The 21,917-nt window shown below is 41.2% G+C and overlaps 1 protein-coding gene across 1 annotated transcript in view; it reads left to right on the forward strand.

Moving 5' to 3' along the window:
* klhl1 (kelch like family member 1) overlaps positions 1-21,917 on the forward strand; it is a 203,423-nt gene that overhangs the window by 104,759 nt on the left and 76,747 nt on the right. The window contains exon 5 of the mRNA XM_033023035.1: positions 9,978-10,164. Coding sequence (XP_032878926.1) covers positions 9,978-10,164 — 187 coding nt within the window. The remainder of the gene's footprint in view (positions 1-9,977; positions 10,165-21,917) is intronic.

A 21,917-nucleotide genomic window follows, 5' to 3' on the forward strand; every position in this document is an offset into this window, starting at 1 on the left:
ACAACAAAAAAATGCTGGAGTGCCTGTGATGAATGACAATGAGTCAACTTTACAGGTTGACAAACTCTCACCGGAACTAAAAAATAAATGTTAAGGTGTGGGTATGAGGGCTGCGGTGGGGACAACAGGGGAAAGTCTGAGATAGAAGAGGAAAAATGATATGCTGAAACAGGTGCAATTTGAAAGGAAGTGGTGTGGATTAATGAAGAAAAATAGTAAGATTAAACGAGAACTTACCAGTTTGAAGTTTGATCTGTATTTTATGAGGAGGAACGTTGAGGGAATACGTGAAGAACCCGCTTCCAACGCATGCGTGCCATTCTTCAAAGCAGCGGTGTGAGGTCACAGAAACTATAATGACCTAACATAGTAAGATTATCAAAGAGATACCAGTTTTGATATGATCATAGGAGGGTGGGAGCGGAGGGCACGTATTCCCTCAACGTTCCTCCTCATAAAATACAGATCAAACTTCAAACTGGTAAGTTCTCGTTTAATCTTACTATTTTACTTCGGAGTCACGTGAGTGACTACGTGAAGATTTCAAAGCTCTGTGACCTCATGCCGTGGAACGAGTCCATGCTTCACAACTGCCTTGGGTATCGGGAGAGAGTATCATTAGCAATTTTAGACACACTTATACAAAGACTTGTGTGATATAACGAGTAAATACATTTATTAATTGAAATCATAGCCCTGTAACCCTTCGGGCAAATTATAATATTGAACGTAAAATGCTTTCCGAAAATGATGATGGCTCCAAAAACTGGTTTATTATAAAACCTTTGGAAAGTCCTTTCGGATGACCATCCTGCTATTCTGAGGATTTGGTCCGTGGGTACCTCAGAATTTTTGCTGCGGATTTTGCTGCAGCCCTGGTGGAATGAGATTTAAAACCATTAGTGTTTATTCCTGCCATCTTTAGGACACATTTGAGCCACCTTGAGATAGTTTGGGTCGTGACCCTTTTGTGCGGTTTCTTGTAAGAAATTAACAAAGCCATTTCCTGACCTCGAATGCTCTTAGTATATTCCATGTATAATTGGATATGTCTTGCTATACACAGACGTTCGTCATATGGATATGCCATAAATTCAATCACTTGACCCGATGAACCTGGTCTGTTTGTTTTATTAACTCATGTATGACAAACACCAGTTTCTCTCGTGAGATGATCAAGGAGTCCAGGCTCAGTTTGCTTAATGACTGGACTCGTTGTGCAGTAACTAACGCCATGAGCATAACCATCTTCATGGTCAGTTTCTGCAGTGATAATGCTGTTTATGGGCTACCAGCTCCTCAGCATGTTTAAAACGCCACCCACATCCCAGATTTTGGAGTACCTGGTTTTAGGGGGATTTGCATTGAATATGCCCCTCATAAGTTTTGTTACCAGGGGGTGCGTTCCCACCGTGTGCCGCTCCGTTCCTTGTGATAGGTAATTGGAGAGTGCACTTCTGGCACTATTGATGGCACTGTAGCCCAATCGTTTATCATAATGGAGGTTTGTTAAGAATTCCAATACGGCCGGAATATTCTTGGCCCTTTGGTCTAGGTTGTTGTCAAAGCAGTATATGCCCCATTTCTTGATGTGTCCGAGGTACTGCTTCCGTGTTGACAGTCTTTGTGCGGATGTGATGAGATTCATCGTCCTGTCTGACAGCCCCATGCCGTGTAGTGGGTCTTTCAGACTCTACAAATCAACAAATCCATAGTCTTATGGCATGGGTGACTGCCCCCCTCCAGTTACTGGATGAATTAATAAATTCGGGCTATGTCCAATAATGGAACATGGTTCTAACACCATCCCCTGTATGACCGAATACCACGGTTGAGTAGGCCAATCGGGTACTATGAGAATCCCAGATGCCGAATATTGTTGAATTTTCCTTTGTACCCGATTGATGATGCAGAATGGGGGAAAAGCATAACAAACGCCATTTCCCCCAATGCAGTGAGAAAGCATCTGTAGCTTCTGCCCCAGGGTCTGGTTCCCAGGACACGTACCTTGGTAATTGGTGATTCAACCTGGACGCAAAAATATCAATATCTGGTCTACCATATTTTGCTGTAATTTAAGCAAATACATTTTATTTAACATCCATTCCGTGTTTTCATTAAATTTGCGTGACCTGGTGTCTGCCACTGAATTTAGCTTACCTTTATGTTGCCGATATCCAAATGTTTCTTTGGATACACCATTTTGTAATACCATAGACGAGTTTTCAATAATGATGGGGTTTGGAGCAATACCTAATGCTATGTTCCCACCACTGTAGTTCAATTATAGCTTCCATAGGCAGCTCCATAGGTCTATCAAAATGACCTTTGTTAAATTTGAGTGCTCTAATTTTTGCTCTTTGCAAATTTTGATAATGTAATGGCCCAAAATGTGTGGCCCGGAAATGTAGCCACAATCTTCCCAATTATCCGGCCTACCCGTCTAATGGAGGGTCTGTTGGTGTTAAGAAGCTCGCTGCAATCCTCCTGTAGGGCTGCGGCTTTATTTATTGGTAAAGTTACTAACATATTGACCGTGTTAATGGTGAATCCTAGATAATCCATATTCGTTTCTGGTATCAATTTACACTTAACTACCGTCTGTGTTCCCCTTTGATGGGTACTGTATAGTATGCATCTTTTAAGTCAATGCTTGTCATATAGAAACCAGCTGATACTAATTCTTTAGCAGTGATAAAGGTATCCATCTTAAAATGAACATATTGAACGAATGTGTTTAGGGTTGAAAGGTCAATGATAATCCTGCAACCCCCATCTTTTTTATTTTTAATAAATATGTTTGATACAAATTTTAATTGTTCATGAGTAGTATGCTCAATCACACCTTTTGTATACAATCGTTGTAGCTCCATGTGGGCTTTAGATTGTTCGGTTTTTGTAAGGACGAAATGCCTTTCTGGTGTATGTTGTACTGGGGGGTTATTGGGATGAGTAAATTCTATCAGATAACCCTGAATACTGCTTAGAACATACGAGTCTGTAGTGATTTTACACCATTCGTCACTGTAGTATTGCAACCTCCCTCCCACCGTCGTGGGTCCCTTTTTTACAAAAGAACCACACCCACCTACCTCCATGGTTACTGGTGGTTGTATTATTTTCTTTGTCTTTATTCGTGTTCGTGGTTGTACTGGAGGTTTAGGCTTCCGCATCTTCCAGGGTGGCCGTCCCTGGCCATACCCTAAAAGAAGGCTGCTGCAGGTTATATTGGGTTCTGGCACTGCCACTGATATAAGCCACACTTTTCGGTCTTCCATGTGGCTGGTACCGTGATCCAAAATAAGCCTTTGCGCTGGTTTTGATGAGCCCCAGTGTCTTGGCTTCCCCAAACAAGGGTTGGGGTTTTAACGGCTCTTTGTTTGCAAATTGTTGCATATTTAGGATCCAGTGCTGGCTGAATAGCCGCCCTCCGCATGCTATTCAGCTCATATTGTACATTACAGAACAGGGCTAGTGCGTCTTGGTGGCCTTTAGTTTGCTCTGTTTTGTCCAGGGTGCGGATGTAAGCTGCCGTAAGCCCCTTTAAGGCTTTCTGGATTTTGAGATCATGGTTCCTGATTTCCTTCCCCATATGCTTCCAAATGCATTGGTTGACACTGGGGATTTGTAATACATCACAGTTACCAGGTGGCATATGTCTGGCCAGTGTCTCTGTGAATATTTGTTGTTGGAGTTGATGGCCAGACATGTAGTTAATACTGGCTGCCATCCTGGAATCCAAGTCTGCCCCTGTTTGACTTGGTTTGAAGTAATCAGCCACCATGTCCAGCAGTGTATGTTTTTCTGCAGATTCAGGATCATGGGAAGCTGTGTGATCAGGGTCTGGCCCATCAGGGTCCTGCCCACTCTCCTCCGAAGAGGTCGAGATTTCAGGGGGTCCCTCACGGGGTACCCATATGGGGCTTGTCTGCCCACTGTGGCTAGTCTCCACATTCATGGGACTGCCACTGTGAAGGAGCTCCTCCAGCAGCTCCTTTAGACGGTGAACTGCACTTGCTATTTTTGGCTGCTCCCATTCCTGCAGCCTTTCAGCAGTGTGCTGCTCTTTGTATCCCAGCTGTTCCCGTCCCCGGTACTCACGGGTGCTGGTTTGCGGGCTTTCCTCGTCCCGCCGCTGGCCACACCGGTCCTGACTGTCGGTCCACGTCTGTTCCCGGTCAGCCGTTTCTTATAGAGTCCTGACTGTCGGTCCACGTCTGTTCCCGGTCAGCTGTTTCTCCTGGCTGCTCCGTATGCAGCCACTCATAGCGGGTTTGTTCCGTCTGCCGCACCCGTTCAGCCCTGGTCCGATATTGATACGGGCTGGTCGCCCGCTGCTGCTCCAAGTCGGGCTCTGCTAGATGGTGCGTTTTTGTTTGAACTTTGCCTCCCGGCCGGTGAGTAAGTTTCGTCGGTGCCAGAACAGCTGATTCCTCTACCGAGGCCTCTAGAGCCGACGGCTGCTGTCTCTGCCGTTCATCCACGTTTACAACGCGTTTCTCGGGCAGCTTTTTTGCAGACCGCTTCCTTTTCACTCTGTCCATTTTTCTGTGAATAAAAATGCAGAGTCCTTACCTGCCTTTTGCTGGTCCTTTGTTCCTTCTCCCGTTACTGGTGGATGTCCTCCACCCTTCTGTTGACTCGTGCAATGCGTGTAGCGATATGGCACGCATGCGTTGGAAGCGGGTTCTTCACGTAGTCACTCACGTGACTCCGAAGTAAAATGCCGGTCTTGAGGAGGTATAAATGGGAGTATTCACTGCCACAAATAAATATGGTAGTGTAATTACAAGAAAGAAAACATGAATGGTGGGAACCAGAAATAAAAAATTTGAAATAAAAAATAGAGCATTTGAAAGTGTTCAAATTAATGTTGAAAATAAAAAATCTGCAGTTGGAAAATTTGAAAATAAAAATATCATCACAATGTGGTGGTAACACTCAATTGGGAAGACAGCATGTGTGGAGTGAGATACAAAGTTAACGTTTCAGGACAAAGACCCTTCATCAGAACTGGAGACATGAGAAAATAAGTTGCAGCCACACAAGGAAGAATAGGATAAAGGTTATGTAGTGGCCATTTGGCTTATTTTGTGTGTCATTAATTATGGCATTTGTCTAAATTTTAGACTGCCCTTAATTATGTGGGTGGGATTTATTACATAGTCAGGGGCATGTTTGTCGCTGGGTTAATTGCGCAGAAACTTAGTTTTAGTTTAGTTTTAGAGCTACATGGTGAAGGAACACCCTTCGACCATGTAGAGTTTTGCAGAGACACGAGGAGTTTTCTAATGTTTAAAAGCGATATGCTGGAGTTTGACGAAGATTAAAGTGTACGTGTCAGAGATGAAGGTCGGATAAATATCTTATAATTTTTCTTCAACAATAAAGAAACTATTAATCAAAAGATTGTGTTATGAAGATTTATCTTACGAGAAGCTCTGAAAGTGTCACGGAGAGCTCACATGCGTATTACGACATTCGCCTGAAGCCATGTAGTCTCTTAAGTGGCTAGAGGGAGTAATCTCTTGAACAATATAAAAATTGCCGCTACAGGTAATACTCTAACAGGGTGTGTATAGAATGGTCATAAAGATATGCTGTTGAAGAAGCTGTCTCACTTTATATACTTTCTCTGTAACTTCCAATTTGTTATTATAGATTAGAGAGAAAGAACACAAACAAAGTGTGCCACATAACTGTGCGATGTGGAACTGTACGAAGGTTTCAGTAGGTCAGGCAATGCTCGCTATGAGAAAACTGAGTCAATACGACAGATGCATGCCTTATTGGAGAATTGGCCAGTTGTAATACAAACAGAGTAAACAAGTTACCTAAAGTTGTTGAATTCAATATTGGGTCCATCAGGTCACAGTGTGCCCGGAATAAAGGTGAGGTGCTGCTTCTCACATTTTAGTTGAATTTCACTGGAATAGTTTAAAAACACAAATAGTAATCTGCAAGAATAGGACTGTGCTTAACATGACAGTCAGCTGAATACCCTGGGCCTAGTTACAGAGCAAATTCTACTGAGTGTTGCCCATTCTGTATAAAATATAAGGATATATTTTCAAGTTGCCATTACTTCTGGTGCTAGTGTTTGCTCAGCCCAGAGTAACAGAATAATCTGGATCTTATTCGTAAAGACTGCTGGAAATTTAGAACTCTATTCCACAACTGGCATTTGATGGTAGGTTCACACTGAATGACTTCTGTTAAACAAAACTATTAAGAGGTTGGAGAAAAGAAGGGTCTATGGTCACAGCTCAAACGTGAACTTATTGATGACAGAAAAGGCTAGACAAGATATATGTTTTACTCCTGTTCGCATTTTCAATTTGTTCCACATTATGTGCTGTCCTCCAGTGGGGAAGTCTTAAGGAGTTCCTTGCGACTTAACAAATAATATTTGCATAAGATTGGTATTGTTCTTGGTATTGGTTTAATATGGTCAATATGGTCTTGATCGGGGTTTAATACGTGGAGGCAATTTAATCAAATAAATAAATGGAGATTGCGCTTGATGAGAGGCAGCACTGGCTCAGTGGGCTAAATGGCCTCCTTCTGTGTTGTGAAAAAATATGAGAATCATGAGGTTTATTTGCTCCTTGTTTTTTTTTTCCTGCTCTTGACATTTTTATTTGTTTCTTCTTTTTTAGGATGTGATGGTTACTGGCAAGGCCAGCATTTATTGTCTACCCATGAAATGAGTGGCTTGTTAAATCAGTTAATAGTCAACTACATTTGTGGCCACAAAGTCACATATGGGCCAGACCAGGCAAGGAAATAAGATTTCCTCTACAGAAAGGCATTAGTAAAACAGATGACTGCTGCACAAATGTAGAAAATTGCTCTTCCCAATTCTCATTTCTCTCTTCCTGTGTCATTTGTCCCTACATTATTGTGATAGAATTTTGCTTCACTAGACACCTAATTTATCCATGAAGCCAAGTCCTCTGACTGACCTAACTGTGCCAAAGATCATAAATTGGAATCAATAATATTGATGATTATTATTTTTTTTATTGTTATTCATTCAAGGGATGTGGGCATTGCAGGTTGAGCCAACATTTATTTGCCCATCCATAATTTCTCTTGAGAAGATTTTGTTGAGCTGTTTCTTGAACAGCTGCCATCCTCAAGGTATGGCTGCACCTGCAATGTTGTTAGGGAAAGAGCTCCAAGATTTTGACCCAGAGACATTGAAGGAACGGCAATATATTTCCAAATCAGGATGGTGTGCAGATTGGAGAGGAACTTTCTCTCCAATAGTGTTCACTTGTGCTTCTAGCTACTCCAACTTTTTGTGTCTATCTTTGGTTTAAACCAGCATCTGCAGTTCCTTCCTACACAAGAATCAGGAATGTTTCTATGTTTCTATGTTTCTATGAATGGTTGGATTGGTGAAGAGATAATTAACAATATGGCTGAAAATAGAGACAGAACAAGATAGAATAATTTACAAAAAATATTGAGAATATGTAGGTTTGTTGCAAAACCTACCTTCAGCGGGGCTGCAGATCTGTCCCAGACCGTGTGCGTGATTTTGGCGCCTTTGAGAGGGGGGCGGGTTTAAAACGCGATTTTCCCTAGGCTATTCAAATCGAGGTTGTTCAGCCTACTTAGTTGCTGACGAAAAATTGCTGCGAGGTTCATTCTCTGCAGCTATTTTTAAACTTAAATGGTTAATTTAATTGTTATAGTAGGTTAAAAATTATCCTCTAAACCCGCAACCGCCTACAACGGGACGGATCTCATACAGGGGACAACGGAAAGTAGGTTGTTTATTTTTACATTAAAAAGGGCTTCTTAAGATCCCTTTATACAAAGTTTTATGTTGCGAGTAGCTAATTTGGGGCCCCATTAAATCCCGCAATATTTTTCTGGGCATATGGGGTACAAATCTACCGCAATGGGAACGTTCCAAACCAGCGCGTTCCACAGAGTTCCACAGGATCCCACTCGAAAGCTGATTTAAATGGCCATTAATTTACAGCAATTGAACACTAAATTCCTTCCATTTGGCCTATAAATTAATGTAAATGAGATTTAAAAATCATGTTTTATTGTGAATTCTTTGTCAATGTTATCTGGACACTTAGGCTATTTAAAAATGTTAATCTTTTCTTAAGAAATGGATAGATGTTTAGATCTATTAATTTAAGTTTGGAATTAGCTACAATTGGGTAACTAACTCATTATATGCTTTAATTTCAGGTCATCCAAGTAAGATTGTTTCATATTTGTTTCAGAATGCTTCAATCTATAATAACTGAACATTTCTTTCAGTTTTCTTAATTTTTAAGAAAGTTATGGCCATTTCACTGTCCTCGATCACAGCTTTTGTGTTAAGTCAATGGAAAATCAATAGGGAACAAGATGCTAATTTCCGAGTATGAAAATGGCCATAACTGTTTTAATACTGAAGATATGAAAGTGAATTAGGTGTCAAATTAAACTTATTTTTGTGCTTTATCTGATGGGAAAATTGCAGACTTGATTTTTTAAATCTCAAAATGTTGTAACATTGCTAGAATATGTTTTTCACTAATTATATTTGGTTGTAGATAAGGCTTAATAGAGCTATTAGATTGTTTAAACAGTGTAATCCACTTTATGAATGCTTCAATCAACTGTTGTAAGCAATGTTAAATGTTATCAACCCGACCACAGTACTGAGTTCCTTGGCTGCTATCACAGAACTCTTACCTCGTTCCAACCCTGACAGTGAAGATTAGTCAATCTATAGGTTGCTGATGTTTCAAGTAGATGACTGATGCATCACCAGATCAAACAATTTCACAGTTTCCATATGGGGGAGCCAGCAACAGAGCCATAAATCTATAGTTTGGTAATCTTTTTGTATGGTGCAATGTTTATGTACTTTGTGCCCATTATGCAAACTCCAGGACTTAGGTTGTGTTTCAAAAGTCTGTCCGTCTCCTTCTAGATACTTTGAACATGATCAATTATTGCTCTTTGGCTTAGAGACTGCATGAATGGTGGCCAATTGTATATCATCTATATAGATGCTAGAGACTGCAAATGCCAGAAGCTGGAGCAAAAGAAAACAAACTGCTGGAAGAGCTCAATGGGTCAAGCAACATCTGTGGGAGAGGGCAATTTCCTGATGTAGTCTCAACCCCAATCACCAATAACTTTCCCCCCTCAGAGCTGCTTGACCCATTGAGTTTCTCCAGCATTTTTTTTTTTTTTGTGACATACAATGCATTATGGCTTGTACATGGTAGAACCATCTATTTAGGAGTTGATCCTTGTACCACGAGGTATGAGTAATCCACCTGGATTGATGTAAGGTATTCAAAATCTTTAAAGTTCCTTGGCTCTCTGCTTTATTATCAAGACTCAAAAGAGTCAAGAATGTTTAATTGTCATATGTACCAACAACATAACAATGAAATTCTTATTCGCAGCAGCAAAACAGGCCTCTATTTAATCAACAATAAGGTGATTAAAGAGATGGCACTGTACTTGTGTCTGGTGGTATCCAAACCATATTCTTGGAGGCAGAATTGAAAGGCAATGCTTCTGTTCTATTTCCAGCTGTGCCATCGTCCAAGTAGGTATAGGGAAGCGTGAGTCAAATAAAATAAAATTAATATGCTCAGGCATATAACTCAAGCAGATAAATTTTCAACTGAGAATGGGTCTCGACAGAATTAAAGTCATAATAATTTTCTATACCTATTTTCCCTCAACATTCATTATCAGTCTGCATGCAGTTCACAATCACATCAGTACTACATGTAATGATATGTATTGCTGGTTCATCCATTGCGTTTCATGATTTAGAATATCAAATTCAATTTAATGACTGCAGCTCAAACTTTCCATTCTTCTCAATCATCATTGGTTTGCCCTTAAACAAAATGACAAAACTAAAATACAACCTTGAAATGCTGCTACCACACAAAGAAATTAGTTGCCCATTTTAAAAATATTTTTTTGTTTTTCAGCTTCTGGCTGATCTTGAAAACAATGTTCTTTTCAAAGATGACCTTGAGTGCCAAAAGCTTATCTTGGAAGCCATGAAATATCACCTGTTACCAGAGAGACGGCCTCTAATGCAGAGTCCTAGAACTAAACCTCGGAAGTCTACAGTTGGAGCTCTGTATGCAGTTGGAGGCATGGATGCAAATAAAGGTAGGCGTTTCAGTGCTGTTTTGGAAGTAAAAACAATAGTAATTGTTCCTCTGTTGTGCTAAATGTATCACACTAGTTTTACTGTGTTGAACTCTGATTCAGACATCAATGGAATAGAACTTCAGAAGCAGAATCTAACTTACATATATTAATACATCACATGATTAGCATGTCAAATAATGGCAGGATTTCTTCCCTGATCTGTTCCTAATTATATGTTGGAAAATATTGTCAGTAATAATTAGTGATTATATCTTAACATTGATTCATTTAGCACACAGGACGTTGTTTGGCCCATCATGCCTGCGGCTGTACTTTGAAAGACCAATTATATTTAGACAGCTATCAAAAGGGAAAAAATATTCAGGAAGTCTGATAGATATGTGAGAAATGTAAAAGTGTTAAAATATTTCATATCAATGACCTTTTATAGAAACAGGAAAAAGACAGAAGGGCAGAAAACAGACAGAGGGGTGGAGAGAACACGAGGAAGATCTGTGATAAAGTGGAAGGCAGGAGAAATTAAATTACAGAAGTGATGTTCAGTGTAGAGGGAAATAAATGAAAATGGGATGTGAAGAAACTAAAGTGGCATGTGGAGAATACTTAAAAGGAACACTTAAAGGGAACAGTACTGAGAGGTCATCAACCCAAAATATTAACTTTTCTTCATCCATCACAGGTGTTGTCGGGCCAACTAAATATCCCCAGGATGTTGTATTTTTATTTTGGATCTTCAGCATTGTCATTGAACTGCTTTCATGTTAATATTTGAAAACCATTCTTCAACATTGCTATTTGAACTCAAACAATGATACCTAAAAACTGGATTACATGGCACATAAAATACACAATCCAATTTACATTTTATCCAGGGTTTATTGAGTAGGTAATTATGTCTGGTTGAAATCACATTAGATATGATTTTGGAGCAAACACTTCTGTGCACCATTCACTTAGTCATAGTTTCATAGAGTGATACAGTGTGGAAACAGGCCCTTCCGTCCAACATGCCCATACCGGCCACCTTGTCCCAGCTCCACTAGTCCCACCTGCCTGCGTTTGGTCCATATCTCTCCAAGCTTGTCCATGTACCTGTCTGTTTCTTAAATGTTGGGATAGTCCCAGCCTCAACTATCTCCTCTGGCAGCTTTTCCCGTACATCCACCACCCTTTGTGTGAGAACATTACTCCTCAGATTCCGATTAAAGCTTTTTCCCCTTCACCTTGAACCTATGTTCTCTGGTCCTCGATGCCCCTACTCTGGGAAGAGATGCTGTGCATCTACCCAATTTATTCCTCTCATGATCATATACATCTCTATAAGAACACCCCTCATCCTCCTGCACTTTAATGTTTCGTGTGTTTTCCTGCCTTGAGGAAGGCACCAAGCGACTATTTTGCACACATTTTTGCCTACACTATGTTAAATGGACCTCACTTGCACCAGGAGCATCTCAAACAATATTCTTGTTTTCATCACCATTTAAAGATTGATGTTCCTTGACCGCCTATTGATGTTCCTTGACCTGACTGGGTAACTTAAGAACTTCAGAACTTTCTGTTGGCTGTTAAGATACTTCCAAAAGTCAACAAAGTCTGATTAACCTAAAAAGAAGTGCTCTTTGGTTCATTTATTTGATGAGATACTCATTCAATGGTTGCTTCAAACATTGCTTCAAACATCTGAAAAAGGGTCTCGACCCTTTCCTTCATCCATTCCTTCTCTCCAAAGATGATGCCTGTCCCACTGAGTTACTCCAGCTTTTTGTGTCTATCTTCGTATTTGTATTGTTGGTTGTTTTCGCCAGTCATCATACTTTGCAGTTTGGTCTCTGGTATATACTGAGCTAGAATGGGACTTCCCCTTGTGTTCATGTTGCACAGTCTAGTATATCAAAGACAGGTGTGGAGCCAGAGGAAGAACAGCATTTAGATCCTAACCCTGAGGACCTTGATGAAGAGGCTGAAGAGCAGGAGAATGAAGAGGAGAAAGAAAAAAGAAAGCTTATGAGGGAAGTCCTTACTCAGCATCCAGAGTGTCTCTTCCAGCTGCAAAGGGAAGGGAAGCACTGTCTATAGAAGCATTGAGATGATACTTGATAATCCTTGACACCATGATGTCCAGGTCACCTCCACTGAATACATTACATAAATTAATACATCCCTGGCTTACAATAAGACCTTAATATTGTCTAATGACTGGCAAATTGATTCAGTTTGGTCTCGACCTGAAACGTCACTTATCATTTTCTCCAGAGATGTTGCCTGGCCTGTTGAGTTACTGCAGCTTTTAGTGTTGAACATTGATTCAAATACATTTTCATGTGAGGATCTCTGTTTTTGAATGCTGTTCCCAGTAAGGTGGCGACTAACCTGACATACCTCTTGAGATCATGAAGTTTCTTTCTGCATTATTCACCGTGTGAGGATTCTCACTCCTGGTGGATAATATAGTAGTCTTCTGTTCCCAGGCAATTACAGCAGTGCACAAGATATCCCTTCCAGCATACATCTCATTGACCAGATCATCAATTTGAATAAAGATGAAAATAATCTCACTCTCCTCTTCAGCCTCTCTTCCATAGTATGTTAAAGTCTGATTTGCTTCAAACAGATAACAACACAAAAGTTAGTAACAAAGCAGTGAAGTATTTATTTCGTCTAGGCGGGTGTGGGAGACAACTATAAGTATGTAAACACAGACCACAGATTTCCTCACGTTCCACACACAGATGTAATGTTCAATCAGATGTATTTATACCCTAATAATCAGCAATTCATTATCTTACAGAGCATTGTACAGCCTCTGGCCTTGACCATATAGGGTAGTATCAAAGATTGGCAGTTTCTTGTGATAGAGGAAAGGTTATGTCCATATGTGGTTTTGCTCGAAGGAGCTATTTCTTATATTTTTGCAGATTTAAGCGGTCTTTTTTTTTTACCTTTTTGATTCAGTGTCTGGACATTACAATCTCTAGAGTAAAGAGTAAAGACCGAGTGTTCTGAACATCTTTATGAATGTTTATATCAGAAGGGCAAAACATCTAGTGTTTTTATACTGTAATCTTGCTAGTGTTTATATTATAGGACAAGACATCTGGTGTGTTTGTACTTTAATCTTGCTGAGTGTTGAGAGGCTAGGCTAAGCATCCATTTTTGTATACTTATAAATCTACAGCAGAATCCATTTTGTAACTTCTATTTCATTTAACTCTTTCAAGTACACATGGTGTACTTTGAATTTTGTGTGTATAAAGGGAGCATACCTTTAAGGACTAATGCCCATCTCTGATTGTTGTGCAGCAGAGTAATGGTGCCTGCACTGCACTGAAAGTGGTCCCATTGGGAACCATGCAAGTCCCATATTAGCACTTGCATTTGGTTATGAAACATTTTAATACTGTTTTGTTACGGTTTTTTTGGCCAATTTCACAGTTTTTTTCCGATATAATTTGATATCAGGGCTAAACAAAGTAATGTTTTAGTGCACACATGTGAGCTGCAATCCAATTCCTAAGCCCTAGCATGCTTAAAGAAACATCTCAGCAACAGGTCACATGCCTGTACAATGTATCAGCGACTACAATTGCGACACAAAAAAACTCACTTGCTTCATACACGTCATCAGACACTTGGTTCAAAGTCGATAAACATCAATGACCTGCAAAAAGAGAATCTGTAAACAAAATGGTCTGCACTCCTGTTGCCAATTGCAGGCAAAAAGATTATTATAATTATGGAATCAAATTTCATTGCCTCTTCTCTTCTGTGAACTATCCTTATTTGAGTGGATTTATGCGGCAGTTAGATGTATATTCATAAAGTTAATTATAAATGTACTATTCAGCTGCTCTCTGGTTTATAGAGAAATGAATAATGCATTAGATTCAACTGAGGGTGAATTTAATGAATATAAATGAAAACTCTGACAAAAGATGCATCAGAAATGTTTACCAAGGACAGTGCAAGAAGGTGAGGTGATGGGGTCAAAATAACACATACCAATGTAAAAAGCACTGGGTTTCTGCATACTGTTCTGCAGAGACTGTCAGCATTGAGCAAAACACGAATAAGGGATAAACCACAGTTCTAGATAGGATTAGATGGCTCCAGAATAGGAGTTTTGAATCAATAAGTAATACCTGTGTTATAAGGTCATAAGAAATAGGAGTAGAATTAGGTGATTCAGCCCATCAAATCTACTCTGACATTCAATCATGGCTGATCTATCTCTCCCTCCTAACACCATTCTCCTGCCTACCCCCCATAACCTCTGACACCTGTTAAAATGATAGTCGGAAGAATGGCATTGAAAAGTATTGGTATAATAAAGGACATGACTTCAGAATTAAGGGACAGAAGTTTAGGGGTAACATGAGGGGGAACTTCTTTACTCAGAGAGTGGTAGCGGTGTGGAATGAGCTTCCAGTGGAAGTGGTGGCGGCAGGTTCGTTGGTATCATTTAAAAATAAATTGGATAGGCATATGGATGAGAAGGGAATGGAGGGTTATGGTATGAGTGCAGGCAGGTGGGACTAAGGGAAAAAAGTTGTTCGGCACGGACTTGTAGGGCCGAGATGGCCTGTTTCCGTGCTGTAATTGTTATATGGTTATATGGTTATATCTATGAGAGGTAATGTTAAAACAAGGTTGCCCCTTTACATGGATGGAAAATATGTAAAATTCCCACAAAATATTTGCAAGAAGGGTAAAGAGTTGCTCTCCTGTTTCTTGGCTAACTTTTATCTCTCAATCAATTCTCTATTCTGTTTATTTTCATTTGAGCAATAATTCACTGCTGTAAGGATTGAATCTCCCAAGGCTATGGGAAGTATTGTATAACTGCAATGTTTTCTTCAACATACAATGGTGTAGATGGTAGAGCTGCTGCCTCACAGTGCCAGAAACCAGGTTCGATCTGTGGAGTTTACATGTTTTCCCTGTGACCATGTGGGTTTCCTCTGGGTGCTCCGGTGCCCCCCCCCCCCCCCCCCCCCCACATCCCAAAGACATGCGGGTTTGTAAATTAATTGGCCCCTAGGGTGTAGGGAGTGGATGAAAAAGTAGAATAACATAGAACTAGTGTGAACAGGTGATCAATGATTGACATGGACTCAGTAGGCTGAAGAGCTGTTTACATGCTGTATCTAAACTAAACAAGGAAATATTAAATTCTATGCCCAAACCATTAGAAGGGACATTTGAGTGGTGATGGATGGTGTGCAGTGGACTGTTACATATCTTTCTTCCTAAACCCCAACATGCTTCCATACATTTTTCAGAATCAGGTTGATTAAGTAAAAGTTGCATATCCTGTGTATTTGGTCCATTGGCTTACCGTAAATAAAATCAATGAACCCCTGAAAGGCATGGAAAGTGATTCTCAGTGATGTTTATCAACATGAAAGTGAAATGCCGAGGATAAGTGCTGACATAATTTATTAACATGGAAACACATTCAGAATATCTAAGGGAATTCCTCTGTCACTAGCTTTAATTCAGTTACACACAAGATTGACAAGCCGGCTTGAAATTTTATATTGTGTAGCTAATACAAGGGTGACGCTTAGCGTATAAGGTACAATTCCGTTTGTTACATCACAGGAATAGAGAGGGTGCAGAAGAAATTTACCATGATCTCTGAGGAAGTACAGGTGCATGGTTCCTTGAAGGTCGAGTCACAGATAGATAAGGTGGTCAAAAAGGCTTTTGGCATTTTGGCCTTCAACAGTCTGAGTATTGCGCATAAAAGTCGGGAGGTCATGTTGCAGTTGTATAAGTCGTTGGTGAGACCGCATTTACAATATTGTGTTCAGTTCTGGGCACCATGTTATAGTAAAGATATTGTCAAGCTTGAAAAGGTTCAGAAAAGATTTACGAGGACGTTGCCAGGACTAGAGGGTGTGAGCTATAGGGAGAGGTTGAGTAGACTGGGTCTCTATTCCATGGAGCGCAGGAGGATGAGGGTGGGGTGGGGGGGGGGGGGAGGGATCTTTTCGAAGTGTACAAAATCATGAGAGGAATAGATCAGGCAGATGCACAGAGTCTCTTGCCCAGAGTAGGGGAATCGAGGACCAGAGGACATAGGTTCATGGTGAAGGGGAAAAGATTTAATTGGAATCTGAGGGGTAACTTTTTCACACAAAGGATGGTGGGTGTATGGAACAAGCTGCCAGGGGAGGTAGTTGAGGCTGGGACTATCCTATAATTTAAGAAACAGTTAGACAGGTACATGGATAGGACAGGTTTGGAAGGATATGGACTAAGCGCAGGCAAATGGGACAAGTGTGGGACATTGTTGGCCAGTGTGGGCAAGGTGGGCCGAAGGGCCTGTTTCTACACTGTATCACTCTATCACTCTATGACTCCATGAAGGATTCCGACCCAAAACATTGCTTATCCATTCCCTCCACAAATGCTGCCTTACCCGTTGAGTTACTCCATCATTTCATGTTTTCACAAAAAATCTGCCATGAATGAAGGAGAACATTTCAGATGCCCTGGTGTGGAATGCCTCATCCTGGGAGCAGATGCGGCGTAGACGGAGGAATTGGGAGTAGGGGATGGAGTCCTTACAGGAAGCAGGGTGGGAAGAAGTGTAGTCCAGATAGAGTCAGTGGGTTTATAGTGGATGTCGGTCAGAAGTCTACCACCTGAGATGGAGATAGTGAGGTCAAGGAATGGTAGGGAACTGTCCGGAATGGTCCAGGTGTATTTGAGTGCCGGATAACGGGGGTTCCCTTCCTCCACCATAGATGAGGCTCGCACCAGGGTCTCTTCCATACCCCGCAACACTGCTCTCTTCTCCATCTCCCCAATCGCAACAAAAGCAGAGTCCACCTAGTTCTCACCTTTCACCCCATCAGCCGTCACATACAACAAGTAATCCTCCATCAGTTTCGCCACCTCCAACGTGACCCCACCACTCGCCACATCTTCCCATCTCCCCCCATGTCTGCCTTCCGCAAAGACCGCTCCCTCCGTATCTCCCTTGTCAATTCTTCCCTTCCCTCCCGTACCACCCCCTCTCCGGGCACTTTCCGTTGCAACCGCAAGAGATGCAACACTTGTCTCTTTACCTCCCCCCTCGACTCCATTCAAGGACCCAAGCAGTCGGTCCAGGTGTGACTGAGGTTCACCTGCATCTCCTCCAACCTCATCTATTGCATCCGCTGCTCTAGATGTCAGCTGATCTACATCGGTGAGACCAAGCGGAGGCTGGTCGATCGTTTCGCCGAACACCTCCGCTCGGTCCGCAATAACCAACCTGACCTCCCGGTGGCTCAGCACTTCAACTCCCCCTCCCATTCCCCATCTGACCTCTCTGTCCTGGGTCTCCTCCATGGCCAGAGCGAGCAACACCGGAAATTGGAGGAACAGCACCTCATGTTCCGCTTGGGGAGTCTGCATCCTGCGGGCATGAACATTGAATTCTCCCAATTTTGTTAGCCCTTGCTGTCTCCTCCCCTTCCTCAGCCCTCGGGCCGTCTCCTCCCATCCCTCAGCCCTCGGGCTTCTCCTCCTTTTTCCTTTCTTCTCCCCGCCACCCCCCATCAGTCTGAAGAAGGGTTTCGGCCCGAAACGTTGCCTATTTCCTTCGCTCCATAGATGCTGCTGCACCCGCTGAGTTTCTCCAGCATTTTTGTGTACCTGCCATGAATGAAGGACTGTTTAATATCAGGAGAGATTAGCACGGCTAAGTTTATTCTTATTGCAACATGGGAGGCTCAGGGATGACCTTACAGAGCTTTATAAAATCATAAGGAGCATGAATAGGATAGGTGGTCTTTTTGAGAGTTGAGAACCAGTGGGCACATATTTAAGGTAAAAGGAGAGAATTTAAAGGAGATCTGAGAAGTATGTTTTTCATACAGAGGGGAGTGAATATCTGGAATGAGCTGCCAGAGGAAGTAGTAGAGGAAGATCTAATTACAACATATAAAAGATATTTGGTCAGATTCATGGATAGGAAAGGCATAGTGGGATAGGGGCCTAATATAGGCAAATGGGATTAGCATATACAGGCATCACAGTCAGCATCATCGAGGTGGGCTGATAGAGCCTGTTTCTGTGCTGTACAATTCCATGTTTGTATGAAAATGCCAAGATGTTATTCACTATGATAGAAGAAATAAAATGCAGAGTGATTATAGACTGCTACAGTGCAGTGTGATCTGGATACCGTTGTACATAAGGCACAGATAGTACGTTCAAGTAATTATGATGTGTAATGGAATGTGAGGCTTTAATGCAAAGTGTGGTAAATTTAAAAATGGGGAGATCTTGTTACAACTACACAGGATGTTGATTGGATTATACTTGGAGTAATGCACACAGTTTTGCTTTCCTTATTCAAGGAGGAATTTACTTGTAATGGAAGTTGTTTAGAGAAGGCTCTCTAGGTTGATACACCAGCTTGATTGGTGGAATGGAGTGGTTGTCCTATAAGCTTGAACCAGATTATAGGTTGAAACAAATTTCTTTTCCCAACAATCTTCCCCAACAATCACCTATGAACTTATTATGAACTTATGAGATCAGAACAGCAGAAGCTGCCAATTGAATGTGAAATTAATTGTTCTATTAACATACAACAAATATTCTTCGGCAGCCCTTGCTAATTCAAGACGGTAAACTTCCTTTCCCGACACAACGATATACAAGCACTGAAATTACCTGAAAGTCTACAGAAAATCAGTTGAGTTCAATTGATTAAATGAACAAACACTGCAGGATAAATAACTGTAAAGAGTGAAAACAAATATAGTTATTCTTCATAGTCAGCAAGTTAAAGACACCCTCTCCAGGCAATGACAGAACAAATAAAGCACACACCATTGTTGAGAATAAGCAATTCCCAATTTGGAATCCTGATTTGTGGTGACATCATTTGGAATCCTGATTTGTTGTTGTAGTGACACCTGTACACTTGGTGCTGTATTATTATCATGGGAAACGAAACAAGGAATAAAACTAATGGTTCTCATTCCCTGTTATTATCCAGTGACTTCTATGAAAAGCGTGGATGTAGATCTCAAGTGAATGCAGGTTTTGCTTTTTATAACCATATAACCATATAACAATTACAGCACGGAAACAGGCCATCTCGGGCCTACAAGTCCGTGCCGAACAACTTTTTTCCCTTAGTCCCACCTGCCTGCACTCATACCATAACCCTCCATTCCCTTCTCATCCATATGCCTATCCAATTTATTTTTAAATGATACCAACGAACCTGCTGCCATCACTTCCACTGGAAGCTCATTCCACACCGCTACCACTCTCTGAGTAAAGAAGTTCCCCCTCATGTTACCCCTAAACTTCTGTCCCTTAATTCTGAAGTCATGTCCTCTTGTTTGAAACTTCCCTATTCTCAAAGGGAAAAGCTTGATCACATCAACTCTGTCTATCCCTCTCATCATTTTAAAGACCTCTATCAAGTCCCCCCCTTAACCTTCTGCGCTCCAGAGAATAAAGACCTAACTTATTATTGGAAAAGTGAAGACTGAAATATGATCCAATTGAAATGCAAAGGATCCAGAGAAGGTGAAAGCACAGGGCATTTGTGGTAGTGCCCTGGAATGGTTCAGATCTTATCTGGCAGACAGAACTATGTGTGTATGCCTTGCTGGTTCTGAATCCTCCTCCGCTCCTCTGTCATATGGGGTTCCACAGGGTTCAATTTTAGGGCCCCTGCTTTTCTCACTGTACTTACTTCCTCTGGGTTCCATTCTTAGAAAGCATGGCATCTCTTTTCATTGTTATGCTGATGATAGTCAGATATATGTGCCGCTGAAGAAGAAAGATGCTTTCTCAGTCAAACCACTTCTGTTATGTCTTGATGACATTAAATCCTGGATGGCCCTAAACTTTTTAAATTTTAATGAAAAGAAAACAGAAGTGATAGTGTTTGGTCCCAATGGCTGCCGTGAACCTCCCCCTTTTGACTTGGGTACCTTGCCACTGTATGTGAAGCCAATAGTTTTAAACTTGGGTTTTATGATGGACAGTGATTTTAAATTAGATCGTCAAATAGGCGCGGTAGTTAAGTCCAGCTTCTTTCATTTAAGGCAGCTGGCAAAGGTGAAGCCCATTCTTGAACGACAGCATTTTGAAACAGTAATCCATGCCTTCATTACATCTCGGCTGGATTACTGTAACGCACTTTATTTTGGAGTTAGCCAATCTTCCTTTGCACGTCTCCAGTTGATTCAGAATGCTGCTGCTCGCCTTTTAACTGGAACACGTAAGAGGGAGCACATAACGCCTATTCTGGCCTCCCTCCACTGGCTGCCTGTGTACTTTAGAGTTCATTTTAAGATTCTTTTATTTGTTTTTAAATCTTTAAATGTTCTCGCCCCGCCTTACCTCTCTGAGCTGCTTCATCCCTACGCTCCTGCTCGGTGCCTCAGGTCAGCTGATCAGCTGTTCCTGGAGGTACCGAGGTCTAAGCGGAAGCTCAGGGGATAGAGCCTTCTCTGTTGCTGCTCCGACATTATGGAACACTCTACCTTTGCCCATTAGACAGGCCCCTTCACTGTCCATTTTCAAAACTAGTCTTAAAACCCTTTTCTATTCCTTGGCCTTCGCCCCTGCATGAGACTTTGCTCTTGTTTTAGTGTTTCTATTATTGTTTTTTATTGTTTTTACTGTCTTTTAATGTTTTTATTGTTTTGTTTTATGTTTATGATTAGTCATGTACAGCACTTTGTTGCAACAGTGGTTGTTTTTAAAGTGCTCTATAAATAAAGTTCAGTTCAGTTCAGTTCAGTTCAGTTCAGGTGCTGTTCCTGGGGGAATCTAGATCTACAGGCATAGACTCAGAAGACCACAACATCCATTCATGATGGAGATGAGGAGGAATTGCTTCTCTCAGAGAAAAATAAATCAGTGGGATTCTTCACCCCAGTGAGTTGAAGATATGGAATCATTAAATATATAGGCTCTATAGGAGAGGCAAGGGTTATGGTAAAGAAAGAAGAAAGTGGTTCCAAAGCTGAGATCGGATTTTATGAAGGAGAAAAGCCGGTTCAAGGGATGATGTGATCAGCTTCTCATCTTATTTCCCATGCTCTTATCTTCTTGTGTTAAATTTGGTACCAGGATTAACATTTACAAGGAGTGCATAACAGACTATAACACGATAAACAAACTGCCGGAGGAACTCACTAGAACAGGTAGCATCTGTGGAGAGAAACTTTAAACTGATGAAGGGTCCCAACTAAAAACTTTGTCTATTCCTTTCCCTCCACAGATGCATCCTGGCCCGCACCGAATTCTTTTAGCAGTTTGTTTTATACTCAAGATTCTAGGATTGGTGGCATCTTGTGTTTCTAAACAGGCCACAAGTTTTTGTGATGGCTTATTTTTAAATCAGCAAGCTTCACTGACATGGCAAGGTTAAAGGAGATATTGCAAGTGGTAAAACTAATATTTACTTGTAATATTATTTGAGCTGAGTTTCAAACTACCATCAATTTCTCCAGGGCTGAATATGTTTTCAGCGTTGGCAGAGTGCAGTGATGGCAGAACAGATGCTCATCATCCATCCCCACCCAGGTGTTCTCCAAGCTAAAATGAAACAGACAAGCAATGAAATAGGGCTGAACTCTGAAGACCAAAACCTACTCTGAAATGTCAACTGTTCCGCATAGAACTGTCATCATGTAATCCTGCGAGAATTTGGAAGGTAAAGGCCCCTGTGCAAACACAGAAATCCCCATCTTGCGGACCAGTGATTTTCTGTAAGT

Source organism: Amblyraja radiata, chromosome 6 (genome assembly GCF_010909765.2).
Source record: "Amblyraja radiata isolate CabotCenter1 chromosome 6, sAmbRad1.1.pri, whole genome shotgun sequence".
NCBI lineage: Eukaryota > Metazoa > Chordata > Chondrichthyes > Rajiformes > Rajidae > Amblyraja > Amblyraja radiata.